This window comes from Apaloderma vittatum, unplaced genomic scaffold (genome assembly GCF_000703405.1).
Source record: "Apaloderma vittatum isolate BGI_N311 unplaced genomic scaffold, ASM70340v1 scaffold11174, whole genome shotgun sequence".
NCBI classification, from domain to species: Eukaryota; Metazoa; Chordata; class Aves; order Trogoniformes; family Trogonidae; genus Apaloderma; species Apaloderma vittatum.
The window spans coordinates 65-24,202 of record NW_009714361.1 but is presented as its reverse complement, the minus strand read 5'-3'; the positions used below and the strand labels follow the sequence as shown (position 1 = coordinate 24,202).

General features: G+C 37.5%; 1 protein-coding gene across 1 annotated transcript; it reads right to left on the bottom strand.

Moving 5' to 3' along the window:
- Positions 1-2,410: 2,410 nt before the first annotated feature.
- CCDC180 (coiled-coil domain containing 180) lies at positions 2,411-23,882 on the bottom strand. The gene is made up of 31 exons (XM_009868731.1): positions 23,814-23,882; positions 23,027-23,208; positions 22,105-22,187; positions 21,818-21,930; positions 21,312-21,422; positions 20,621-20,716; positions 20,204-20,367; positions 19,128-19,207; positions 18,336-18,472; positions 17,730-17,852; positions 17,021-17,194; positions 16,381-16,496; positions 14,931-15,057; positions 14,501-14,540; positions 14,189-14,403; positions 13,467-13,684; positions 12,858-13,033; positions 12,256-12,433; positions 11,167-11,311; positions 10,846-10,962; positions 10,341-10,439; positions 9,876-9,989; positions 9,190-9,389; positions 7,058-7,132; positions 6,278-6,480; positions 5,703-5,863; positions 4,776-4,913; positions 3,799-3,910; positions 3,458-3,563; positions 2,979-3,117; positions 2,411-2,593 (listed from the first exon to the last, which is right to left on the bottom strand). The coding sequence occupies exons 1-31, from the start codon at positions 23,880-23,882 to the stop codon at positions 2,411-2,413; spliced, it is 4,194 nt and encodes a 1,397-aa protein (XP_009867033.1).
- Between the last annotated feature and the right edge of the window lie 256 nt (positions 23,883-24,138).

The window sequence follows — 24,138 nt, the reverse complement described above, 5'->3', positions numbered from 1 at the left end:
CTTTCTGAAAGCAGGAATGTAGCAGAAACCACAACTCTAAGAGCTGTGCCACTACAGGAACTTACAGGCAGTTCCTGTAAACGGTTTGAGAAACCACTCCATTCTGTGAGATCTCTTCACAGCTGTATGTGCATGGGGAGCTTTTCTGATTTGATTCTAGTTTCTGTAGATTCCATTTGTTCATTTAAAGCACACACCCTTTACGATTTAACAAACTTACCCAAAACAATCCTATCAGGTGATATGCAGAGCTAATACAGTTATCACTTTAGCTGACAAACTCCACCTTTCACAGGAGAGGAACTGCCAGAGACAGCTCCTTCCAAAGGTGCCTGCAGGAAAAAAGTAAACTGAGGTCAACACAAGCAAAGAATCATTGCATGAAAATAATCATGCACATTCGGTAATGATATCTCTCTGTAAGTTGAAGAAATTGCTCCCTCTTCAATAGCTACAAAATCAACCTCCTCTAGCTCAGCTGGGGGAATTAATTCCTTTTGTGTTCATAAGGAAGTAAAGGTTCCCACCGTGCCAGCTACAGGACCCGTAACAAACACACAAAACCTTTGCATCTGGGCTCCAAAGGGGTTTGTTACAAGCACGTCAATCGTTATAGGCTACGCACATTATTACCTTTAGCGACTGCAGAGCTACGGTGCTGCAGAGAAGCCTGTTGTGTGTGCACACGCTCACTTCCACCTCCTCAGCATTCCTTGTATCCACGTAAAAAGCTCCTGCAAAACACCAGCTCTCCAGGCTGCGGCGCAGATCTGTAACGCAGCCTCAAGTTAGAGGAAAGCACCTTCTAGCATGTGATTGGGGCGTGGGGGGAAATAAAAAATACAGCAGCTCTTAGTGAAACTCCTATTTATGGACAGTCAGTAGCATTCGTGTTAATGTGAGGAACTGATACAGAGTGCTTCTTCCAGGGAGAGTGAAGGAAGCCTCACAGAGATTTACAGAACTTTACTCCATTTTTGAGCTATTTGTTTTTCCAAAATGTCAAGCACTGATCAAATTCTGTCTTGCATGGTGCTTGCAGCTCCTCCTGGCTTGGCACCGCCTTCCAGTTTCATAAACATTCTCTCCTAATTTTCTCCCAAAGCATAAATGAAAAGACAAGACACAGTACAGCTTTGCAGTTTCCTGGGGGTTCTCCCTTCCTGCCCCTGACCATCCTCACGCACTTACCACCACAGCACACAGAGACTGAAAGCACAGAACTTGGGTGGAGGGGAAGGACAGAAGAAAATAAGGAGAGAATAGAAGGAAGGAGAATAAAAATTATCCTCCAATAATAAATAAATTATAAATAATAAAATTAACATAGAATAATAATAATAAAAAAGACACAAGCATTCTGGTTATTTTATTGCAGTTTCAGCTTTTCTAATAGTGTACTTCCATGTATCTTTACAGAGTAAACATCCCCCAGGAAAAGTAATACACATATTTTGAAATATTGCATCATTAGGAGCACAGCTGATGCATTCCCCCTTTGCTTCAATCTCTATTACAAATATGCAAGAACACTGGAGCCAGACAAGTTTGGAACATCTCCTTGCATACAAAACCCTCTCTCTGATGTTTACCGTATTTATCTTCAACTGATTTACAACTCTCGGGGTTCACAACAAATGCAAACAAAAACGAAACAGATGTAGTTGCAGTTAATAACAGAATCTCCTAACAAACACAAAAAAACAACTACAGCATTTTTAGTAGTTACTCAGTTTTCTTTGAATTTGTTCTGAGAGGTTTTTAAAGCGATATGGTTGAGAATAGCTGTATTACCACCAACGAACTTGCTTGACCTCCCAGAACAAAGCAGCACTTTATCTTCAAGCCCTGCCTTGGAAAGCATTCTGGATTGCAGATAAATACCTCACTTGTAGACCATTCCATGGAAAATATTTTTTGCAGATCAGCTATTTCAGATTTCTAAAACTGAAGTAGTGAGCTGTGAGTACAGTGTTTTTTGGAATGTGAAGAAAGAGAGTACATCCGTGGGAAGGGCTTCATCTGTGCCGAAGGAGAAGTTTCCTTGCTGGGCTCTGTTGTTAAACAGCCTGTCTTTAACTATTACAGCCTCAGACTATGCCATGACATAGACATACACAGTCGTGTCTGAGTCTTGACCATGAACTTCAGTAGAAATCCACTGTTTGGGCTTTTAGCTTTTCAGATTCTCATATTACAGCTAGCACCACAGCTTGATCTCAACTTAACCTGAGATCCAACTAAGAAGCCCAGCACAGAGTCTTTGTTTCATTTACAGTACATTTGCCAGTTTTTTTATTTCAAGAGGCAAAAAATAGCTCCTCTCACTATTGCATTTGTTCAGTGCCACAGAAATTTGAAAATTCTGTTGGACTGAATCTATAACGTCACTGACACCAGTACAAACTTGTCAATCTATGCCAGCAATGATCGGAGGGACATCAGCAAGATTTGGCTGATCTCGTGTATACAGCTGCTTAATCTTCTGGATGGATCGTTGCCACCAATCTTCCCAATGCCGAGCTGTCAGCAGCTGAGCTGCACTTTCTTCCTTGATCTGGGCAAACTGCTGCTCAAGTTTACATTTGTATTTCTGTATAAATAACGAAAAAGGATAGAATTGGTAGTGACAAAATACAATTTTACCTAAATCCGGGTCCTAATCCACTGTGTCAGAGGATTGCATGAATTTAATTAATTAAACAATTAATTATTTGATGCCTTCCTTCTGTGTTCCTTTTAAAGACTTCTGCAACTAAACTATGAGCAATATTTAAATTTTATCAAAAAAAGCACAAGATCTTCATCTCACTTCTGTTAGCTTCTAAGATTAAAGAGCTGCCTTCTCTAGAGGAGAAGGTTTTAAGATTTGAAAAGACTTTGTATGTTAAAACCTTATACATAGCTAGAAATGTCTTCTTAAAAAAACAACTCTCAGCACTAGCAGCCTCACTCACAGTCCTTTCCCACAAACCAACCTTATACACAGCATCTCTTGCTTCTACTGCTGCTACATGGCCCAGTGTAGTCTTAGCTGTTGTAACTGATGCAGTTTCTCTGCAAAGAATATAGTCTGAACTGTCTGAAAGAGTAGTCATGGGTATCCCTGGCCAGGTCCTATAAAACAAACAAACAAGCGAGCCACATGAGAAAACCAGAAAAGAGAGCAGAACGTACTAATTTATGTTACTTCTACTTCAAGTGCAGAAGATTAATCTATTTCTTTTAATCTCCACAAAAGGATTCCTCTAAAACCTACCTTATTTAGTACAACTACCTTTTCTTTTAAAGATCATTACCCACCCAGACTGCACCATAACTAATTAAAGGACAACACTAGTGATGAACATGGTATTCAGCAGTTTCAACAAGGCAGCAAAAAAATGAGCAAACTGTTTGTTACCAGTTTAGAGAAGTAAAATTACATAGAACAGTGTTCAGTATCTTCAAATATTACCTTCCTCCACGCTCAATTAACTGTTCAGCTTCACAGGTTTCTAGATGAAGTCCAGCTTGTTTACGATGGATTAAAGGGGATGTCTTCTCTTTTGGGATTTCAGTTTCTGGGAGATAACATGAGATAGACTCAGCAGCAACAGAACAACAGCAGTAATATCGTTCTGAAGTAACTGTACACAGCTAGATGCTCTTCACTTTCAAAAAATAGCTTTGCATGTCTGATGATGCAAATCTTTCCATTTAAAGTCCTAGAGCATATAAAAGTCTCCTCTTCCCAGACAAAATCCGCTGCAATCTTTGAGAAGGAAGTGGAGGCCTGAACAAGAAATCTCTACTTACTTGCTGCTTGTACATCATCAATAGTGATACTTCCATCCAATTCCAGAAGCAGCTTTTCAGTGAGGGCAGCTAGTGCAGAAACGAAGTTCTGAGAACACTCAGCAGCACAGTTCTGTTGGGACATCGGAGACAAGCGAGAGAAATTCCTTTGCTGATTTGGTCTCCTCTTGGTTTAGTTTAGCTCCAAAAGAACTACGCAAAAATCCAACCCCGACATTTTGCAACAGCTGCAAATAACAGACCTGAGGCTCCAATTGGCACATAAAAGGTCTAAAAGTGCCTCTCTGCACTATTTTCAACATCACCTCGCTGCCTACAGTAGAGCACAAAAACCTATAGAGTTCTGTGTATAGTTGCCCAGTAGTTGCATATTTGGTTTAAGCATCCAAACCTGGGAAAAAAGAGCTATCTGTAAATGCATCCTTCCACCCAAAGAAAATGCCACATTGGAATACAGATACTTTGTGTGGCAGTGCTTTGGACAGGTCTTATTCTAAAAAAGGGTGCGTGCGTACACAGAGCTAAAATTCTGCTTACTCCAGTTCTTGATCTTATGTAGAAAAATGTCAATTATTTGCACTAATGAAATGCACACAGAAGAAACCTTTCCAGACATCTGTCATCTGCAGGTAAAATAACTAACCAGGGGATATCACTATTACTCTAAATTTAGAATTATACCCAATATTTTTACCATTAAGAGATAAGTCATCTCTTCCTCAGCATGTTCTAGGCATGATAGAAAAGGTCAGTTGGTTCCACAATAAATCTATGCACGTGTACATGTACGTTTACATATATATTCATCTAATGCTGATATTACATAACTTAAAAATTAAAGTACCTATGAAAAGGATTGCCTGAAAACTGAAAACATTTTCCAGTTTACTTTTTATGGGGGTAAAAATGTATCCAAGATGCACTCTCCTTTCAAAGTGCAACATCTAGTCTGTATCAAGCAATGGCTTTACAATTACCTGCAGCATCTGTATGTTGAGATTAATACCATCAACTTGGTCTTTTTGCCTTTTTATTTCCTCCTGGCACAAAGCATCCAGCTGAAGGAAGTTGTCCGGGTGTCCCAGAGAGGGATGTAACTGATTCTGGTGCGCAGCCTTTAAGTAAATACGTAAGAAAGAAATGCCTTCAATAAAGAATGTGCAATTGAGTCATGATAAGGAAGAAGTAAAACCCACACATTTTATGTGAAAGTATTCAGAATGACAAAATTTAGTGTATTCCTTGGGTGTCTAGAGATAAAACCTTGCAGTGCAGTATTCACCAAATTGCCTACCTGCTGGAGAACAAGGCCTCTCACCTCACCTCAGATTTTGTTTTCAACAAATAATAACCTTTCCTACCAAGATTTACTTTTCAAAAAAAATTTGTAGTATTTGTATTTTTTCCTGAATTTAACTTAATACTCAGAAGGACAAAATCTCAAGATACTCCTCTCCAGCATTTTCTGCACAATCTCCATTACGATTCCGTCCCCAGTTCTGGTATTATTGGACAAAACACACCTCTTTCTTGACAGATAGTAAGTAATGGTATTTTATTATTCATGTCTTACGGTGCCTATAAATGAGTGCACCTGTACAGTACAAGCTGTGTAGCCACACCACATGTCACAATCTAAGTGTAAGATGACAGGCAGAGCTGTACAAGATTACAAAGAGGCAGGCCAGTGCTGGAAGCAGTGAGGGAAGGGAGTGGGTTACCAGAAAGACAAACCTTCCAGTAAAACTATGCAGACTAACTTCAAACACAGACACTGAACCTGTGGCTCGCTCAGCAGTAAGGGATCAGGCAAATAGCGAGATTAATAAAAAGCAACTTTTATAATTCTGATGCATTTAGCTTTGCTTAGACTGGAAGCATTCCAGTTTGTCCATGGTACATACCTTCACATTCTCCCAGTCTTCCAGCTGTTTATTGAAGAGGTGCCAAATCTGACCAGTAGAATAGCTTAGCTTTTGCTCATGTTCTTTTAAAAGACCCTCAAGTGCCAACTGGGAGACATAAGGGAGCTCCTTCTCAAACAGCTTCAGCTGATCCTGAAATTCTTTTTTGAAAAAGACAGGGTTTTATGTGACACACAAATATTCACTGCAAGGGGAAAAAAGCCCAACCAGTCAGCAGAGCTCAATGTACACTGCAAGGGTCAAACAACCTGCAATTTTCTCTCACAGAGATTCTGTCCCTGTCTTTCTTTTTTTTAGATCCAATGCTTTGAGAAACATACCCTTGCTAGAAGACGTGACCTTGTCAAATTAGTCAAATTCCCTTCTGGAATGCTTTTTGTAGCTGATAATATTTGCTCAATCTCCAGTAAAATCAATTAGAGTTTGTCACTGAGCGTGGTGGATTAAAAAGCTACAGAATTGTTGATCGCAGCAATTTTCAGGTTACATAAAAATAGTTACATGTGAAAAATCACATATACAAGAAATTCAAACTCTTAACTGAATGACTTTACCTATGAGACAGGAATTGTAGTAATCATCTGTTTGCCTTTGGTATGACAACAGGTTCTGCCTAAACACTTCTGCACAATGTTCAAATGTCTCTGGCAGATCTTCAGGCACTATGATTTTTGGCTTCTGTTTTTTATAGAACTCCTTCAGGAGGTCAAGATAAAACAGAAAAGTTACTGATAACTCAAACAAGTCACGATTAGGCCTATAACAGTAGCAAGGAAAGACAAGGCCATCAGCAACTCTCTTATTTCAGACCACCTTTCTTCTGATTCTGAAATGCCCAGTTAATAAAGAAATCTGTGGTTAAAAACACACTGTGTAAAATGCTATCTAAAAGTTAGGTGCTGGTGAAGAAAGGAACATTTTTGGATGGCCATCCAAATATTGTAAAGAACCAAAGTAGTGAGCTGGCACAGGAGTAGACCTATGAAAGTAAAAGTGACTGAAGAACACTGGGTTTTCCTACCTTAGCAAGGCAAAGCAGGCTGTCATTACCTGTCCAGAGAATATTCAGGATAATCCCCTTAAAATTACTGAAAACAAACAAAATTTTTAAAAAGAGAAAAAAGACAATCACACTGAACAAAATGGATTGGTTTTATATTCACTATTATTATGCCGTAAAAAGGAACTGTTCTGTAAACACTTTGACTCATAAATATCAAGATTAAATACTTCAGAATTCAATGGCGAACTCTATAGTTCACCATTGTAAATAGATAAATAGAAGTTAATCCGCAAAAAACCCCTACCCATTTCTGCAAATATACATGACTTACTCAGATTCTGGAGGCTTCTCTCCAAATATCTGGAATTTCTGGTCACTGAAAACTGGTGTGATGGATTTCTTTTTCCTAGAGAGGGAAAACATACTGTTTAGACATCAGACCTGAAAATGAAGCTGTATTGTTTAAGAGGGGAGGTTAGTCTGTACTTCAGCAACTTCAAAATACAAAATAACAGCAGATGAAGGAGAAAACAAAGAATATTTTTCCAGCCAAAAGCCGAAAACAACCCCCAAAGCAGAGCTGATCACGAGGAGGTAAACAGGGAAGAGAACCCAGATAATAGACACAGCTGGAAAGAAAGCTAATACAAATGAGCATTATGAATTTCTCAAAGAACAGGCAGTGGATAAAGTTTAGGTAATTTTCTGCATAGGAATATTATAAGTGGAATTTCACGGTTCAGGTGTCTCACCTTTCTGTTGGCATCTTTTTCTTACGAGATGACTTCTTGCTGACCCGAGCTGCAGAGCTGTGAGCAGCAGAGCTCTGATGACCTTCATCAGATACACATAAGTGAGAATTTTTCTTTGACGTGGGAAGAATTGCATTATATTCAAAATGCAAAGATAAAGAACGTTATATGAATGCCCACAGAAGTCTTTATTATATGGTTATATCATTTGTGTTCTAATTTCTATAACATTTCCTTATAACATTACAGGGAAAACTGTAGGAACAATCATTTTTGGCAGACAAAACTGAAGCAACCCAGCACTGGCAACTGCAATAAAGGTTGTACTTTGGGGCATGAGTAATGGGAACATTAGAGAACATTTGTGGTAGATGGGAGGAGATAAAACCAACATTGAGACAGGAGGAGAATGAACCGCCTACATTCATAACCTTGGCTGTGATGGGGACTTAGGAATGTGGAAGAGAGAGAGGATATCTTGGGAGGGGGCTGGAGGAGTCAAGCTCTGGAGAAGAGCTATAAAGAAATGAGAACACAAAGTAGAGAGCAGTTGGGGTTACCTCTGCACTTGCCTTTGAGTGGCTGATAATATGTGGCTTTTGCTCTTTATGAACTCATTATCTCACCCTACAGCATTCGTTGGTTAAGAGCCAAAAATCATCTTCTTATTGCAAGGTAAAGATACCCAAGAAAAAAGCTGGGATGCACAACTCTGTCAGAGCTACTATGTCAGCCACTGGCCTGGAGCAGCCCAGACTTGCTCAGGGATACACTAGAAACTACAGTTTAGGTAAGTGTGATATATTACAAGAAATGCTGGCACACCTGGTCCTAATGAACTATCAGTTCTCTCCTGGTTTAGGTCTGCAGATTTTCTGGACGGCTGAATTCTGAAACAAACAAAAGAACTAAGTGGCTATTGAATACCCTGCATTTTATGTTATGTACTATATTATATATTAGATCAAGAACTACATAAGGTCTCTATCCATACCATGAGCTAAGTGCAGTTAAAACTCTGAGATATTTAACAGACAGGATTATTTTTACCGCTGACTGTGTAAATATAGGTACTCTCATGGGAGTAACTAATTGTTTAACAGGAATTTCAGAATTTCCACAAGAAGAACTTTGCATTAAAATATTTATTTGCAAATCACATGTCTATATACTGTTCATTTCACACTTTATATGTTCCTTCAACTATGTTGCATGTAATCACCTTTTAACTAAAACAATACTGTAGAAGACAAAAATTTAATACCTAAAATTTATCATAATGCTACTAATTAGATGTCACTCATTACTCACAACGTGGTACTTTTGGCTATTAGAAATCATGCTTTTAAAAAGAAAGTAGTCTCATCTAGACTGATTTTTAAAGCCAGAATGATCAGAAAGTACGTAGCAGTATTACCTATGAACAATATATTTAAATTTCTGTATATAAAAAAGGTGAATTCAGGAAAACCTTGATATGCAACTGGAATATAAATTAAAAAAATACTGCAGGGAAGTAGCTTGTAGTGTTTCATGAGCCTCAGGAATAGAACATACATATATATAATATATATATACACATATATATATATTACATATATATTAATTATATTATATATATGTATGTGTGTATATATATATTCATATATATATCTCAAAGAAAATACAAAGACAATGACAGAAAAATACCTGTAGACAAACAAGAACTTACTCAAGTAAATTTTTGATAACACTTATTGATAAATCATCAAGTGGAGACTTTCCCCTTCTGCTTGGATTTAACAAAGGAAATTTAACAGGATCCAGCCCTATCATCATAATTTTGTTGTCATCTCTGCAACGCTCTGTTCGAATGGCAACAGCAACTGGACCTTGTAACGTAACATCTGTGGCAAGAGGGGTGAAATCCTCCTGAAATGGGAAGAAAAATGAAACTCCGTTGACCACAGCAGGCAATTAGTGACAACACGACATGTAGTTACCGATTCCTAAAGCAGATCTTCCAAACATGCACTATTGTGCTTTACAGGCTGAAAGAAATTTTTTAATAATTCTAGTAGTAATGCTGTTACAGCTAGACAACTCTGAGACACTTATAAGTAGTGATGAGTAGATTCTCATTATCATGAGCAGCATTTGAGTATATAGCCTTAATGATCCACTATAGATTACAAAATAAAGAAACTCTTTCAGAAAAAGAAGGAAAAAAAACCCCAACAAACCCACTTGATTAAAAAACTCAAACCTCTCCAGGACACATTTTAACTGTTTTTAACTATCCAAAGAAACCCATCTATGAATTCACATCTATGAATAGTGCTATACCTTGAAAACAAACTCTTGCAAAGAACTGAGCAACTCAGTTCTAGAATATAGAGAAATTAAACGCTATCTTACATCCTCCTGCGGGCTTGCTGCTTTCACTAGCAAGCAGTCGAGATACTGGCTCCTCTTTTTCAGTTCTTTCAACACCACTTTAGCAAAATCATACAACTCTTCAGAAGACACAGCCTGAAAAGATATGATAATACAGATGGAATTTACTAAACTAGCTATTTTAGACTTTTCAAACATACCGACTATTCGTAAAACATCATGTGACTTTGTGCTGTCACCATTTTATTTACGCAGACACAGAAGCAAAGAGTTTGTGTAGAGGCTGAGGTTTTTGTTTGGCCAACACGAAAACATGTACAGAACCTTCCTGAGCAAACATAAGTCTGCCTTAAAAATATTAGTTTATACGTTATACAAACATGCACAGTGAAGGAAATTAATAGCAAGTCAAATTAAGTACAATTTTTTTAAAAAAAAAATTAAGGTCAAATTTTAAATACATAAATTGTGCTGACTAGAACTGACCTCTTTATCTGCAGTAGGATGAGTACAAGCATCTATCTTCTGATGGAGCTGCTCCAGATAAGAGTTTAATGTCGCTGCCTGAAAATTAGAATTTGCTACCTAAAGAAGAAGCAGATATTGGTGAAGCGAAATTCTATTCCAGAGATTTTCCAGAGGCTCCACTTTTAAACCACTCAAAAACCACTCAATCACTGGCACTCAGAGGAGAAGTTGAGAAAAAATAATTCACAAGAGCAACCCTCCATGTCCTTTCCTGCACCACAGAAAAATGCTGGTCTATTCAGATGTACATATTCAATGTCCTGCAAGACCATAGTGTCCCAGCATAGCTGCAGCAGTAGTAAAAACATAATTTTAAGCTAATAATGACAGAAACCAGTTTTTAAACTAATATGATAATTCACTTAATGTTTTTCCACCCGAAATTCAGCCAAAAATCTCTCCAATGAAGTAAAAGAGAAATTACTATAGTTCATTTTAACAAATTTCTGATGTTTGTTTGTACCTCTGAGTTGATTTTCACTCGCAGATTTGACAAAAATCGTTGAATCTTCTCCATAAAGGTTCGATTTGTAAGGAGATAATGGAACTTTTTTTCAGCCTCATTGATAAGTTCAGTAGCCTTCCGGAATGCCAGAAACAGAAACAGAACTAATTTTCACTTTTTAAAACTGATAGAACTCACAATTTTTGTGGGTTCTTTTTTCCCGTTACTTAATTGCCACATAAAACAATCTTACAGTCCTGATCTGGGAGCAGGCTGATTATAAATCACATCGAATATGCCAATATAATACATAACTTGAAAGAATGAAGCTCTGCACACCTGCTTCAAACAGCTCGATTCCATTTTCTCCATATCTGTCTTGATCGATCTTTCAAAAGAGTCAATATGCTTGCTTTCTTTCTGAAGACGCTTGCTGAAAGATTTTACCTCTGGAGGAGAAAAGTTACCTCCCTCCGAAAATAATCTGAAAGCAACCAGCAAAGTAAAAGCAATTGGCTACGAGTCTTCTTTTTGCAACGACTCTTACAGTTAAGTAGCCCTAAAACATAGATATCAACACAAAGTGATGAAAGCATTAAAATAATTGTGGCTTAACAAAATAAATTTGAGGGTTTTTTTTTTTAAATACTAAACTAAATGAACAACAAAACAAACCTGAATTTTACTGTTCTGCCTATGCAACAAGCACTGATGCCCAGAAATAGGTAACTATCGATAAGAACACTCCAGTGAAATCTCTCTACCTGCAAGCTTTGAGAAAATCCACATTTGAATCCCTTAATTTTCCTAAAGCTTCCTCCAAATAGCTCCGGTAACTCCGCAGGGAAACCTGGATCACTTCCAGATGATTCTGTAGCTCTGAGTGCACACTGTTGCTGAAAGAAACTAACCTAGCAGCAAATAATAAAAGATAAGGGAAAGACAGAAGAAAACAGAACCACACATTATGATTTATAGACTGTTGGCTGTAAAGACATGAACAAAATCTGAGAACTCCAAAACAATTTAGTGTTCTGAAAGCCACTCACTGCATTGTGGTTGTTTCAATGAACACTGAGAAGATACCAGCAAGCAGTTGATGCTATTGAAGAACATCCTCCAAAACTAATTATTATGCAGGTTCAGTGAACTGGATAAAATCTAAACAGATGAAAGATCTTTCCTACTTTAAGAATGCCAGCACTTTGAAAATATATGAAAATTGTCATCCATTCAGTACTGATTTTAATTTCTTCAGGGAGATAAAAAGGAAATAAAAATTCTTTACTTTTTTTTTAAAGTTCCATGAAGCAGTCTTCACTGAAGAGTAATGACACATAAAATAGATTTGGAATGCAAAGTCGGAACACCTCAGACAGCCATCAGGAATATTTAATTCACTGCCAGCAACACCTGCAGCACACTTACTTAGTCATGGGGGCACTGAGGAAGACAGACTCTATATCACGGAGGCGTGAATGTAAGTTTTTGCTGAGGTTATCCTGCTGATCACAAAATTTGAGAAATTCAGCTCTCTCCTTTTTCATAGCTTCCACCAGCCCAGCACAGTGGCACTCGAGATGCTCTTTGTGAAGAGACAGTTCCACTGACAAGAAAAGAAATTTTACAAGATAGTCACTATTCCCTGTTTACTGAGGACTATCACAACCACCCACCAACCTGTTATCATGAGTAGCAGTAAAATAAACTGACACATATCTCAGAGTGGCTAAAACATACAAATAAAATATATCTGATTCCATCTCTTTGACTTTTCTCCTGTGCTTTACATATAACCCTGGCAGTTTCTAATTAATTCAAATCATAAATGTCTTTTGTTTGCTCTAAGCCTTCTTCTTCCTGTATTTTTGGTCACTGCTGACATACTACACTAGGAGTTAGTAGACGTTCAACGGCTTCCTCTTGTCCTCTACTACTGAGCCAAGTGATGCTGAAGCAGATTTTGGTCTGCTTATGATTGTCTGTAGATAAAGACATGTCGTGCCCACAGTGAAAAATAAAGTCAGTACCAGCTCTAACATTGTAGATATTTTTCTCTATATTCTCCTGCCTTTGCTGATGCAAGCGAAGGCGCAGCTGAAGTTCTGAATTTAACTCTTCTTTCTTGGCATCTACAAAGACAGAGGAGTTGGATAAGGACTCTGCAAACCATTTCTCCAAGTGTTCAAAAAAGTAGAGGCGAATCCTGTGATTTAAAAAGAAATGTTACAGTGAGGAACAGTAATTAATAAATAGTAATTATGAAATATATTAATTTAAGAATTTAAATTCTGACTATAGGAAAACATGGTTTCATTACCATTTGCACAATACTGGCAGAGTTTTTGAGCTGGCTACATACTACTGAATATGAGACATTTTGCTTTCATGGCTCTGCCTTCCTGTAATACGTTTTCTCATTATATAATTTTCTGGAAGATACTAACATCCCGTAAGAGGTAAATGCTTGTTGGTACATTGAGAGCCATGGATGAAAAGTAATATAAATTTTTATCCATTTTAAAGGAGGAACAACACCAAAACAATTAGATAATTTTTGCATCTTTGCATCTCCCAAACAGTTGAAATTTGTCTAATACTTACATGCAAAGAAAGAACATAAACTGTTTTCTACTAACCGTTTCTTCAGCTCCACAACCATGGTTTCTTTGATAAGTACATATTTCAGGTACAGAGGAAGTGATTCCTTTTTTTCATATTTTGCAAAATAAGTTTCTGGAATGTCAGTCTTCCCTGCCTCTTCAATTCCAAGAACCGTGTAAGTGTTTCCACTAGAAGTGGAAAAGGTCTCAGTGGCAATTTCAGACCTTTCTGCATTGCTGCTCTTGCACATAGCCTAGGAAACAACTGGAAATCATCATCTGGTACCTTTATAAGCAAAGAATCAACAGTGCACAATCTAATGTAAGAATCCCAAGGATATTAAGAATAATGTTTTTCTTATTGTAATAAATTAACGTAACTAACGGCCAGAAAAACTAATACTTAGACACACACACAGTTTAAATCATTCACCACGGGTTGAGAATACTATGATGCAAGAATGATATTTCAAAAAGAAATTCTATGCAAAGCATTTTTACAAGGATAGAGGAATGGTTGTAAACTGTTTTATACGCTCCATTTGCCCATAAAAAGGATTTAAAGCCCTAATATTCCAGAAATAAATGAAAGCAATAAAGGATCCTGTGTGCTTTGCGTACAAAACTAAATCTAATCTACTTGAAGGAATTTAGACTTACTTTAGCAAAAAGACTTCATATTCATCATTATATTTTGTGCAAAGACTTCCTTAATTTTCCAATTTATTGTCTCGTTCACTTACGCATGTAAAGCTTACCCCTTGCTCTGCATGTTCTCTTTCTTGACTTTCATGAACAATACTCTCCCCATCTTCTTTTCCCTCTGTTTCATGTGCAAAGATCTCTTTGTTCTCAGCTCTGTTTGTTTCTTCATTTTCTTGTTGACAACTGTTTGCTGTTTCCTCTCCTTCACTGTCTTGCACAACGCTCTCAGCTTGCTGCTGACATTCAGCTTCTGAAGCCTCACGAAGTTCTGTCCAGCAAAAGCAGAGTTTTACTGGTCACAAGTCAAAGAAATACAGATTGAAAAAAATAAGCAAAAATACCTGTTTGTACCATTGGTGTATTACCTTGATCTCGAAATGCGAAGTCTATCTCTCCTTGCAAGTTCTAAAAGCAAAACAACACCAAAAGCAAAAAAACCCATGAAATTTAAAAATACGGATTTACTTGCTTATAAGAAATCCATGCTCCTTCTCAGAATATCTTTCAATAAGATACGATAGCTTTGAATGTATCATCTTCTAAAGAAGCTATAACACTTGTATCAATTAATGTAATTATGTTACCTTGCAGTTTTCTCTTTAAAAGCAAATTTACTGAAATGCAGTTTGTAGCAAGGACAGAGTTAAAGTGCAGGATAGAGAAAGGTATTTCTACCAAAAGCACTTCAGTCCTATAGCCAAAACAGTGCTTCAGTTTATATAATCCAAATTTTCCCCAAAGTGGAAAGTTAATACACCAGTAAGGTTTGAAAGTAGAAGTTTGTTTTCTTTATACCTGTTTGAAGATTTCCTTTACATTAAAATACTCGCTGATGGATCTGCTGTAAGAAACCAATTCCAACAAAATAGCTTCTGGATAAGCCTCTACTTCATCCATTAGAACTTTGTTGAGTTTCTCATACCTGTCAAAATCAAGGTTACTGTTTAATAGACTCAAGTATGTAGAGAAATAAAATTAAATGGGACTGCAATGTCTTTAAATTCAAATCTAACTTTTTGATCAGTTTCATAAACCCTTTAGGCTAAACATTCTACTGCATCTGTTTAGCCTGAACAATCATATCTTGTCTTGTTATTGAAGATTAGTTCAGTATAAATACGTAAAAGTTAAGAAATATTCAAAACAAGGTATTTCAGATCTTTCATTTTGGATGGGAAGCCATTCAAGACCTTGCGTAAGGACTGTTAGAAGTGAGAGGTCAAATTCCTGCCCTTCATGTTAGTTCTGTATTATGCTCAGCTGTGGCTGAAGGTATCCTAATTTATTTTCATTTTACTTGAAAACGAAAACTTATGGTTCAAGTTAAGTCTTGATTCAAGAAAAATCAACGTTCACATCTGTTTTCACTTACACATGTATTTGCTTTGTCTCCTATACAAAGATAATTACGTGGTATTTATGTACATGTTCAAATAGATGACATTCTTCTCTGCAAGCTCTCACTGCCTTTTCACTCACCTAAACAGGTACATTACTCTGGGATAGGGTTTTTTTAATTGTCCTAATGAATACAAAGAGTACTGAACCAAGACCTCCAAGCACAACTACAGCATGAGGTGTGTGCAGGTGTGTGTATCTGCCTCTCAGGTCCAAGTTGCTCTTCTAACACGCCTCCAGCCTAACAGACAGAAAAAACCCTCTGGGTGTGAGGAAGCTCTGCTTTCTCTCTGCTATTTAATCCTCAAACCTTCTGCTAGGACCTTCAGCAAGGAGAGCGGTACGTGCCGATTCTGATGTGATTTTTAAAAATGCAACAGCCTGATCACGACAAACAAAGATTATCAAAACATATATTTTGGCTATCTGAAGGTTATTAGTAACTTCTATGATTTTCATCTTTGAAAGACACCAAATCCACAAGCCCAGAGCACAGGAGATGGCAGAGATCTACTTTCTGAAGTCTGTGATTCAAGAATCTTCACCTTCTGAATAAATAATTATCCCCTTGGCATGGATGACACTGTATTCTACACAGTAATACTCATCTGGTATATTTTTTAAATGATACCAGTATTCCTTGGTCTTCCTTAGTCCTACTTCTAAAATGTGGGTATTATTTGCCTTAATCTTGTTCAGTATGGAAATTATTTTATTTTACATTCTTACATGAAGTCGCAAGCAGTGTTTTTCCACAATTTTGCACTACGGCATAACCAAGAGCTAAGCAGCACAACCAGCATTCAAATATGCTTTACTTGTTAAATTTGTACTACAAAAGTCATACCTAGCTCTAATGCCATCTAAAGAAGAAAGGGCATTCTCTAAATATTTCTTCATCTTTTCTTCAGAGCTCTCTGTTCTCATTTTATCCAAAATTACATCCAGCTTAGTTTCCATCATCTAAGGTCACAGAAAAAGAACCCAGTAAATATGATTTAGTAATGACTAAAATGTTTCATAACTATTTAGGATTCAAATAATTTGATTTATGAACATATATTCTACACCAAGAAGGGAAGTTATCTTACTAAAACTTACCTATTATGAAAATCTTTCATAGATAATGAACATCTTTGATGTTGCCATCCAAAGCTGCATGATAGGAGAACCTGACATACAAACAAGACTCTATCCCTGCACAAGACCTTACGAGTAACAGAAACTTGCAGCTACTTAATATAAGAAAATATAACCTTTATGATCATTGTCATACCAAGAATAAGATATGAATGCTCATTAAGTGTGAATCAAGCCGTTGGCAAAAAATGTACATGACAGGATGAAACTATTTTGTAGAAATTTCAGTATAAATGCCAAAGATGATGTTTCAAATTTTATACTAGCTATTTTGAACTTGATAGGGCTGTCTGCATTAAGAAGTCCTTTCTTTACATCATACCCCATCCTTATTTTTACGTTTATACCTGTATTGAGTTATCCTGTTTCTGTCGGCATTCACCTAATTTCTTCTGAAGTTCACCCTCCTGCTGGGACAGTTTGGATCGATGGACATCCCAGAGATCCATGGCCTCCTGAAAGTAGCTGTACAAGTCTCTACAACTCTGCTCGTTCTGTTTAGCCAGCTCCTCAAAGTCTCTCTAAAGAAATACATTTAAGGGAAATGGCTGTTATCAAACTGTTTGCTGGAAGGTAAAATAAACAAGTAAAGAGCCATATGATATGATAAAAGGCTGTCTGGAAGTACACTTTCAGTATTCTGCAAGACCTCTTTTACTTGGAGAGAAAAAAATAGTCCAGGTAAACTAGATAAGAATGTGCACAGAATTGCCAAGTTCTGCATATGTCCTGAAGCATCTGGTCATCTATCATTTTAGGAAAAACAGCCCCACGTATGGAATCATAAAAAGAGACTTGGAAGATCATTTTAAAACTATTCCTTTGCGTCCAGGCAGGACAGACTACATCTAGTTAATCCCTGACAACTTATTATTAATATAAGCCAAAAAATTTACAAATTCTTCCCCTTGAATCACACCAAACATTTTTTATTTGAGGGGGGGTGTTCAGTCGCACTATGAACATGACATCGATAGCCTAAGATGCATGTGGCATTTCAGGCAGGAAGAACAGACTACTGCCAGAAAGCAATAAAAATAAATGTAATAAACATACATCCATCTGCTTCAGTTCTTCTTCAAACCGACTTTTTAGTTTCTCAGTCAACTGAAGTAGCTCAGAATTCACAATTTCTTCAGCCTCTTCTTTCGTGCAAATGTTCAGATTCAATAGGCTACTCTAAATTAAAAGAATGTAAAAAGAAAGTTATTGACACTCGTATAATACAACAAATATTGTGTGGCTTTGAGAGAGCATGGCTAAACTTAGCGTTTTTCTTTTTTTCTTTCTTGTGAATGGATGGAGAAAGGTTCAACCCCACAGGTCTCACATTCTGTTAGCAAACAGTACAATTTTACTTGGACACAAAGAGAGAAACTGAGACAGAGAAGTGGAATTTCTTTTCCAAGATAAGACAGATTCGGCACAAAGGCTGGGGTTCTGACCTGACGACTTCTACCTAAATGTGGGAGAGGACTCCTTTTATTACTGGCATTTATTACTGCTTTTATGTTTTCAGATATAAATACCAAATGCTACTATAAAGCACCGTGGACAGTAAGTTTTCTAGCAGAATAAGACAGAGGTTAAAAAGCAATTTCACTTGTTAATTCAAGATTTGGTGGATCCTCAAACATGTGTTACTGCAGCAACACATCATACGCTGTTACCAACGATCCTTCCAAGAACTGGCAAAGCCACCACACTAACCGTGCAGCGCTGCACTTCTGCCATACACTTCTGCTGGACCAGCTCGTACTGGATGCGTATTTTCACCATACGCTGCACATTGTGGGTATCTGAAGGACACAGAAGAACAGGCCATTGCAAAGATTTCCGTATTTCATAGTGCAATGTGAAATGGAAACGTGACAGAGGGCCCGTGCTGAGACTCAGCACAGGTAGTATATCCCAGTGGTGTCTTCATATTTCTATGACACAACCAATAAAATGTTTAATACAAACCTTTTTAGCATTATCCCTAAAAGCAGTGAGTTATTGACAATCGCTAGCAGCTTCTTTGCTACTATCCAGGCTACAAACATTAAGACAGGATGTGCTCTGGAGAGAGAGAAGGGAAGGCACACTACAGGACTCAGAGTAAGGAAGCATCTCAAATACTTCCCCCCTCATTCTCCAAGAGGTAAGAAGTAGTATTTTTGTATGTTTGCGAGCTGATCTGAATTAAAATTAACCTTCTATTTTTCCCCAGATTGATTTTAGTCCAGTCAGTTCCCGCTAGATCTCACCAAGTGAAAATGCTTGTGCTGGCAAAGGGGAGGGGGTACCACAGACAGCTTATCTGATTGTATCGCTAACTCAGAACTTAGAAGGTACATGGAAACATCTGGAAAAAAAAACATACATCAAACAACCACCTGACTCATTACTGCCCAGGAAAAAAAAGAAAGAAGTGCTTGAATTACAGACTGGTTTTATTATTTCCCAACTTACCTATGCTTTTGTTTAAATTCACCAAGGATCTGTACCATTCACTCATATCTGCTTTCGTGTGTGTTGGAGGCAATAAATCACTACAGAAATAGGAAACAAGAGTGAGAAACCCTCAAATATAACTCAGTCAGTTCTTACAGGATAAGATTATGAAACAAAGTAACCACACTACTGTGCGTTATTTACAGACATATCAGCAATGAAAATAAAACAAGATGACTGATATTTTTCAAGGCCATCACTTACTGACAAGGAACTAACTATAATCTACCTTGTTGCTACAGACATCGTAAAAGAAAAACTGTAAATATCGTAACACATCGCACCCGAACCATCTTCTTGTCAGGATGGACATTCAAAAAGAGCAGTGTTAGATTTCTGTCACAACTCCCTTCTTATTTTATTACGCAAATTAAACTCCCACATAGAAATAATGCCTTCATAAATTTTTACTTATCTGCCATTCCTGTCTGCCCCTTTCTACCATGTTTCAAACATCAGTAATATCTACTTTTGTGTACCGTCATTTCTAGCCCTCCACCACCCCCTGCTTACTGCAACTGTTGCGTTGAAAACCAAGAATGCACTTTTTCCAGTAAAAAGAACTCTATGAAAGAAGTCGAGGCCCTGCCTTATCGCTGTTTTGTACAATCACACAGTGAAAGAGAGAAAAGTGCATTTTGTAGTCAAGTCTCTCATTAACTGTTGAAAGAATTCTATTTTCCTTTGTTCCTGTTTTCTCTTTTGTCATACCCAAGGTGCTGCAAAAACTCTGCTCTCCTTTCACTAAGTAAAACATGATCAGTCGTCATATTTTCCATTTCTCTTTCCACAGTTGGGGGATTCTGTATTTCTTCATTTGCCATAAATTCTCTGTTGGGTGGAAGAATACATTGAAGTGAATATCTGCTTGGGAAAATTTCATGTTCAGAATACAAATACAAAATATTTTTATACATAAAAATAGAATGCTAAGTTCTTTCTTTTTAGTTTTACAATGAAAAAAAAGACTAAATATGTGACTAGTGTTCATTTGTGTTATTCATACCTCAAAATGTAATCGTAAAATTTCTGACCTGAAACTGTGAACTACAGAGTTCTTTCGGATGAGCTTCCAGTCCTTGACTCTATCCTGCCATTTCAATTGATATGATAATTCCCTCTTCATCTCTGATTTCATTAGATTAAAGAACAGCTTGGCAATTGCCCTCTGATTAGCCAACAATGCTCTGTTAATCATCTGCATATTAAAAAATAAAACCAGGAATAAACGCAGCATACAATGATGAAAAAAAATATTCCCTGTTCTGTGTAAAATGAGGGGAAAAATACAAATGATAAAGAATATCCTGCAAAATAGAATAACCTGCTCCTATACTGAAGTGATTGATAGGTAGAAATAATGAATTTCTGTTGCAGAAAATTATATTCTGGGAAAATTCAGACTGATCTCTTCTCATGGGTAAAACAGACTCTCAGTAGGAAAGATTTACCATGGCCTCATCATTCATGAACCTGTAAACATCAGCTGGCAAGAAGAAGGAAATTTCCTCCAGTATCAAAGTATACTTCCTCAGTACATCTGTTATCTGTTCAATAAAAGAAGAACAAAAAAAAGGAAACAATAAAAAAATGTACAACTCAGATGTCAGTTTCCCAAGTTGAGCAATGATATGAACAAGACAATTTTTTTCCATTAAAATAAATTCGATTGGCTGACAGATTGAGAAGTGAATATTAAAACATCTATTTTAAATATCCTACATCTTTTATCCTGATTTTTTTAATAAATCCTAAAAATACTAACTAAAACATTCTACTTTGTTTCCATTTAGCTGATTTCTCTTGATATCTGTGACAACTGACTGCTCTGCAGACAGCCTGCAATATGAATTTAATAATCAAACCAACTTCCTTTCAAATATCTGAAGTGAATCCACCAGTGGCTGTTTTAAGCGGACATGAAATTTAAGCAAACATAGTCGCCTCTGGTATTTTTCATAAAAAAGAGAGGACAAACGGACACAGGCATGACAGATAGCTTCCATCTGGTGGAGAGACAGCAATCACCCTCTGGCATACCTCTGACTCCTGCAGAAACAAGCTACGCTTTGCTTTGCATCCAGCATTACAAGCAAATAATAATCTTATGCTTAATTAACAGCTATTAAGACTACAGCTCACTTTATCAGCTCGACTGCTTTCAATCTTTTTTAGGGATTCATCCATTTCCCTAATCCACTTCCTTCTGGTCAAGGATTCCTGATGGATGGCATTCCACAGTTCTTCCAAACCCTGCAGGAAGGATTTATTCTCAATCTCATTGAAAAGTAAATGTAAAAATAAACAAAAATAGATGAAGAAGCATTTGTATCTCGATACCAGAGCAAGACACAAGAAGCTCTGTTATGCAGACCAGGTACAAATAACTGAAGATGAGACACTGGCACAAGCTGCCTTACTTCAATGGAGAAACCTTCCAGAGTACTGTCAAACTCAATCTCTTCAAGCAGAAGTTCAGTTTTTCTATCAGATTCCATCAGTTTTGTCAGAAGGAATTTTCCAGGCTCTAAAATAAAGGGTTCCAGCTCCTGAGAAAGTAAGGAATGCAGCCTGATTTTTTAAATATATTAGGCCCTGATTTCAGGATTAGTGCTCTAGATGATCCAGATTACAAAATCCAGTCTCACCCTGCCAATGCAGGCAAGTTCATGGTACAATGAGGTTAGAGCTTCATCATGACGGCCTCGCCGGCGTTCTGACAGACCTTCCAAGATACTAATCCGTGTTTCCTCAGGAACTGCTGAGGAAAAAAAAAAAAAAAAAGAACAAAGTTGCTTGGAACTGTTTGCAGAATACATAACTCGCGCACAATGAATCGGGATTTTATGCCTTGCTTCAGCTAAAACCGTTATATGTATGGTATCTCCTAAGAACGCAAATTAAAATATCTCACATTAACGGAAATAAAACTTACCATCAAAATCAGGTAGGCCTCTGACTTCCTCAGCTGCATTTACATCCTCACTTTTCCAAACCTTTTGAGATATTGTAGCTTCTCTGAAACAGAGAGTAAAGCTTTGATTTGTATTAAGTACATAAAAGGAGCAACTTGCATTGAGTATAACATTGAACTTAATTGGCAAAAAGTAACATTTAAGTGAACATAAGCATCATTCTACCTTCCAATAATGCAATTCAAAGAATCAGTGTTGCTGCTTCTGATGTGAATTGGACTGAGTAGTTTTCTAGTCTGAGTTGTTCACAATCTCAAATCTGCTATAGCAGCATAAAAGCAATAAATGCTAGATTTAATATGTGTAAGCTACAAAGACATATATTCTATCTCTAAATGGTATGAAAATCAAAATATTGTTAAGTAAGAACTGGCAAGAACCATGGAAATAGCCTTTATCTGCCCACTGCTGTTCCAATCAGCTGCAGCTGATGTTTCTCCCTAGAGTAAATGATAATAAGGGTGTCATTATCCAGCAGAACAGTTAGGGTGAGAAGGATGGGTTCACTAATTTCCTTGTTTGCTCATTACATGATCATTACTGCATCATCATGTAAATCATTAATGTAGCTTAAAATACATTTAAAAAACATATATCAGGCTGGGCTAATATCTAGATTGCTTTGAAGAAAAAAGATACAATTTAAATTTAAAAGAAAAGCAATACAGTATGTGTACCATTGCAGGTCTTAGCCTGGCAGTCTGTGTCTTAATGGACAGCAGCCCATTATACTCAGCTTACATCTAGCGAGAGGACAGCCTACTACAAGTCGTTAGTTCCACAACCAAGAATCCAGCAGCGCCTAACTCCCAGTGCAAACCTTACAACTTCACACCTATAGACATTAATATATTACTGGGGGGTTATGCTTCTGTTCTCTACCTGTACAGCAGTGGTGTTGCTGCAGAGTCACTGCAGGGCGTTCCTGCAACATACTTCTCCTGGTAACACGGTAGTAGCTTGGCATCAGCAGAAATTTCTGAATCTCTAGTCAAACCGAGCCCTTCATTCTTTACAGAAAATCTGCTCTTCCTTACTTCATCCAAAGAGCGTACTAACTGAACCTTCAAAGGACCATAAGCAAAATGGTTAGAATTCTTTCCAACCTACTGAAGAGAGTAACAGAACAGTTGATAAAAATAGTGGGCAGAGGAGAAAGGTAAAATAATGAAAACCGCTTGGCACACACATAGCAATTTTCATCAAAGGCTGTTCTCAAAATGAGAAAAAAAAAAAGATGTCCCTTTCCTCAGAAAGTAAAACACAAGCAAACTGGATTGTGTGAACTGTTTACGGTTACATAGTAAGTAAAACACAAGCAAACTGGATTGTGTGAATTGTCTACGGTTACAAAGAAAGTCAACAGTGGTGAAAAACGCCTGGGTCTGACTCAGTGTGCTTTTTAATTTATCTTTTACTGCTGTGTCATAATGATTCTGCCTTCAGTCAGCATATCCCGATACACAGCTAAGACAGAGGAATCCCCATAGGTACATCACAAAGCATATGCTGAAGATAACACGATTATTATTTACCAAACCAAACAGAAACCAGAAAGGTTGAAGATGACCTCTGGTTTTGAGGTCACCACTTCAGCAGCTGCCAAACAACTGACCAACGTATTTAACTCATTTGGCTTTTACCCAATCTTTTTTCTTTTTTTTTTTACCTCAGCCTCGAAGATCTGTTTGTAGACTTTCCCCCTGGGGACGAGGCGCACAGCTCCCACCTGTGGCATGTGGCCCAGCACAGCCCGCTCCCGGGGAAACGCGACTGATGTGCTACAGGCCAAGGGGCGATAAAACGTGTCAGTTTATAAAGGTCCTCCTGAGGGTGAACATACACACCTGCCGCACAGAGCATGTGGAGGATTTAAAAACGCGATGATTTGCGGGTGTTTGAGGGCTGAAGGTGGCAGCGTCCAACTCATACCCTGGGGACAGCGCAGGCGGGCCCACCCACCAGCCCAAAGCCCCTCACCTTAACCCGGAAAC

Excerpts from the sequence above, each read along its gene's own strand:
- CCDC180 (XM_009868731.1), bottom strand. The coding sequence starts at position 23,882 with ATGCCACAGGTGGGAGCTGTGCGCCTCGTCCCCAGGGGGAAAGTCTAC. Across the intron at positions 7,133-9,189 it reads GTTATCAAAAATTTACTTGA|GAAAAAGAAATCCATCACAC; the intron begins GTAAGTTCTTGT and ends TTCCCTCTCTAG. Across the intron at positions 6,481-7,057 it reads GAGAAGCCTCCAGAATCTGA|GCCTAATCGTGACTTGTTTG; the intron begins GTAAGTCATGTA and ends CTACTGTTATAG.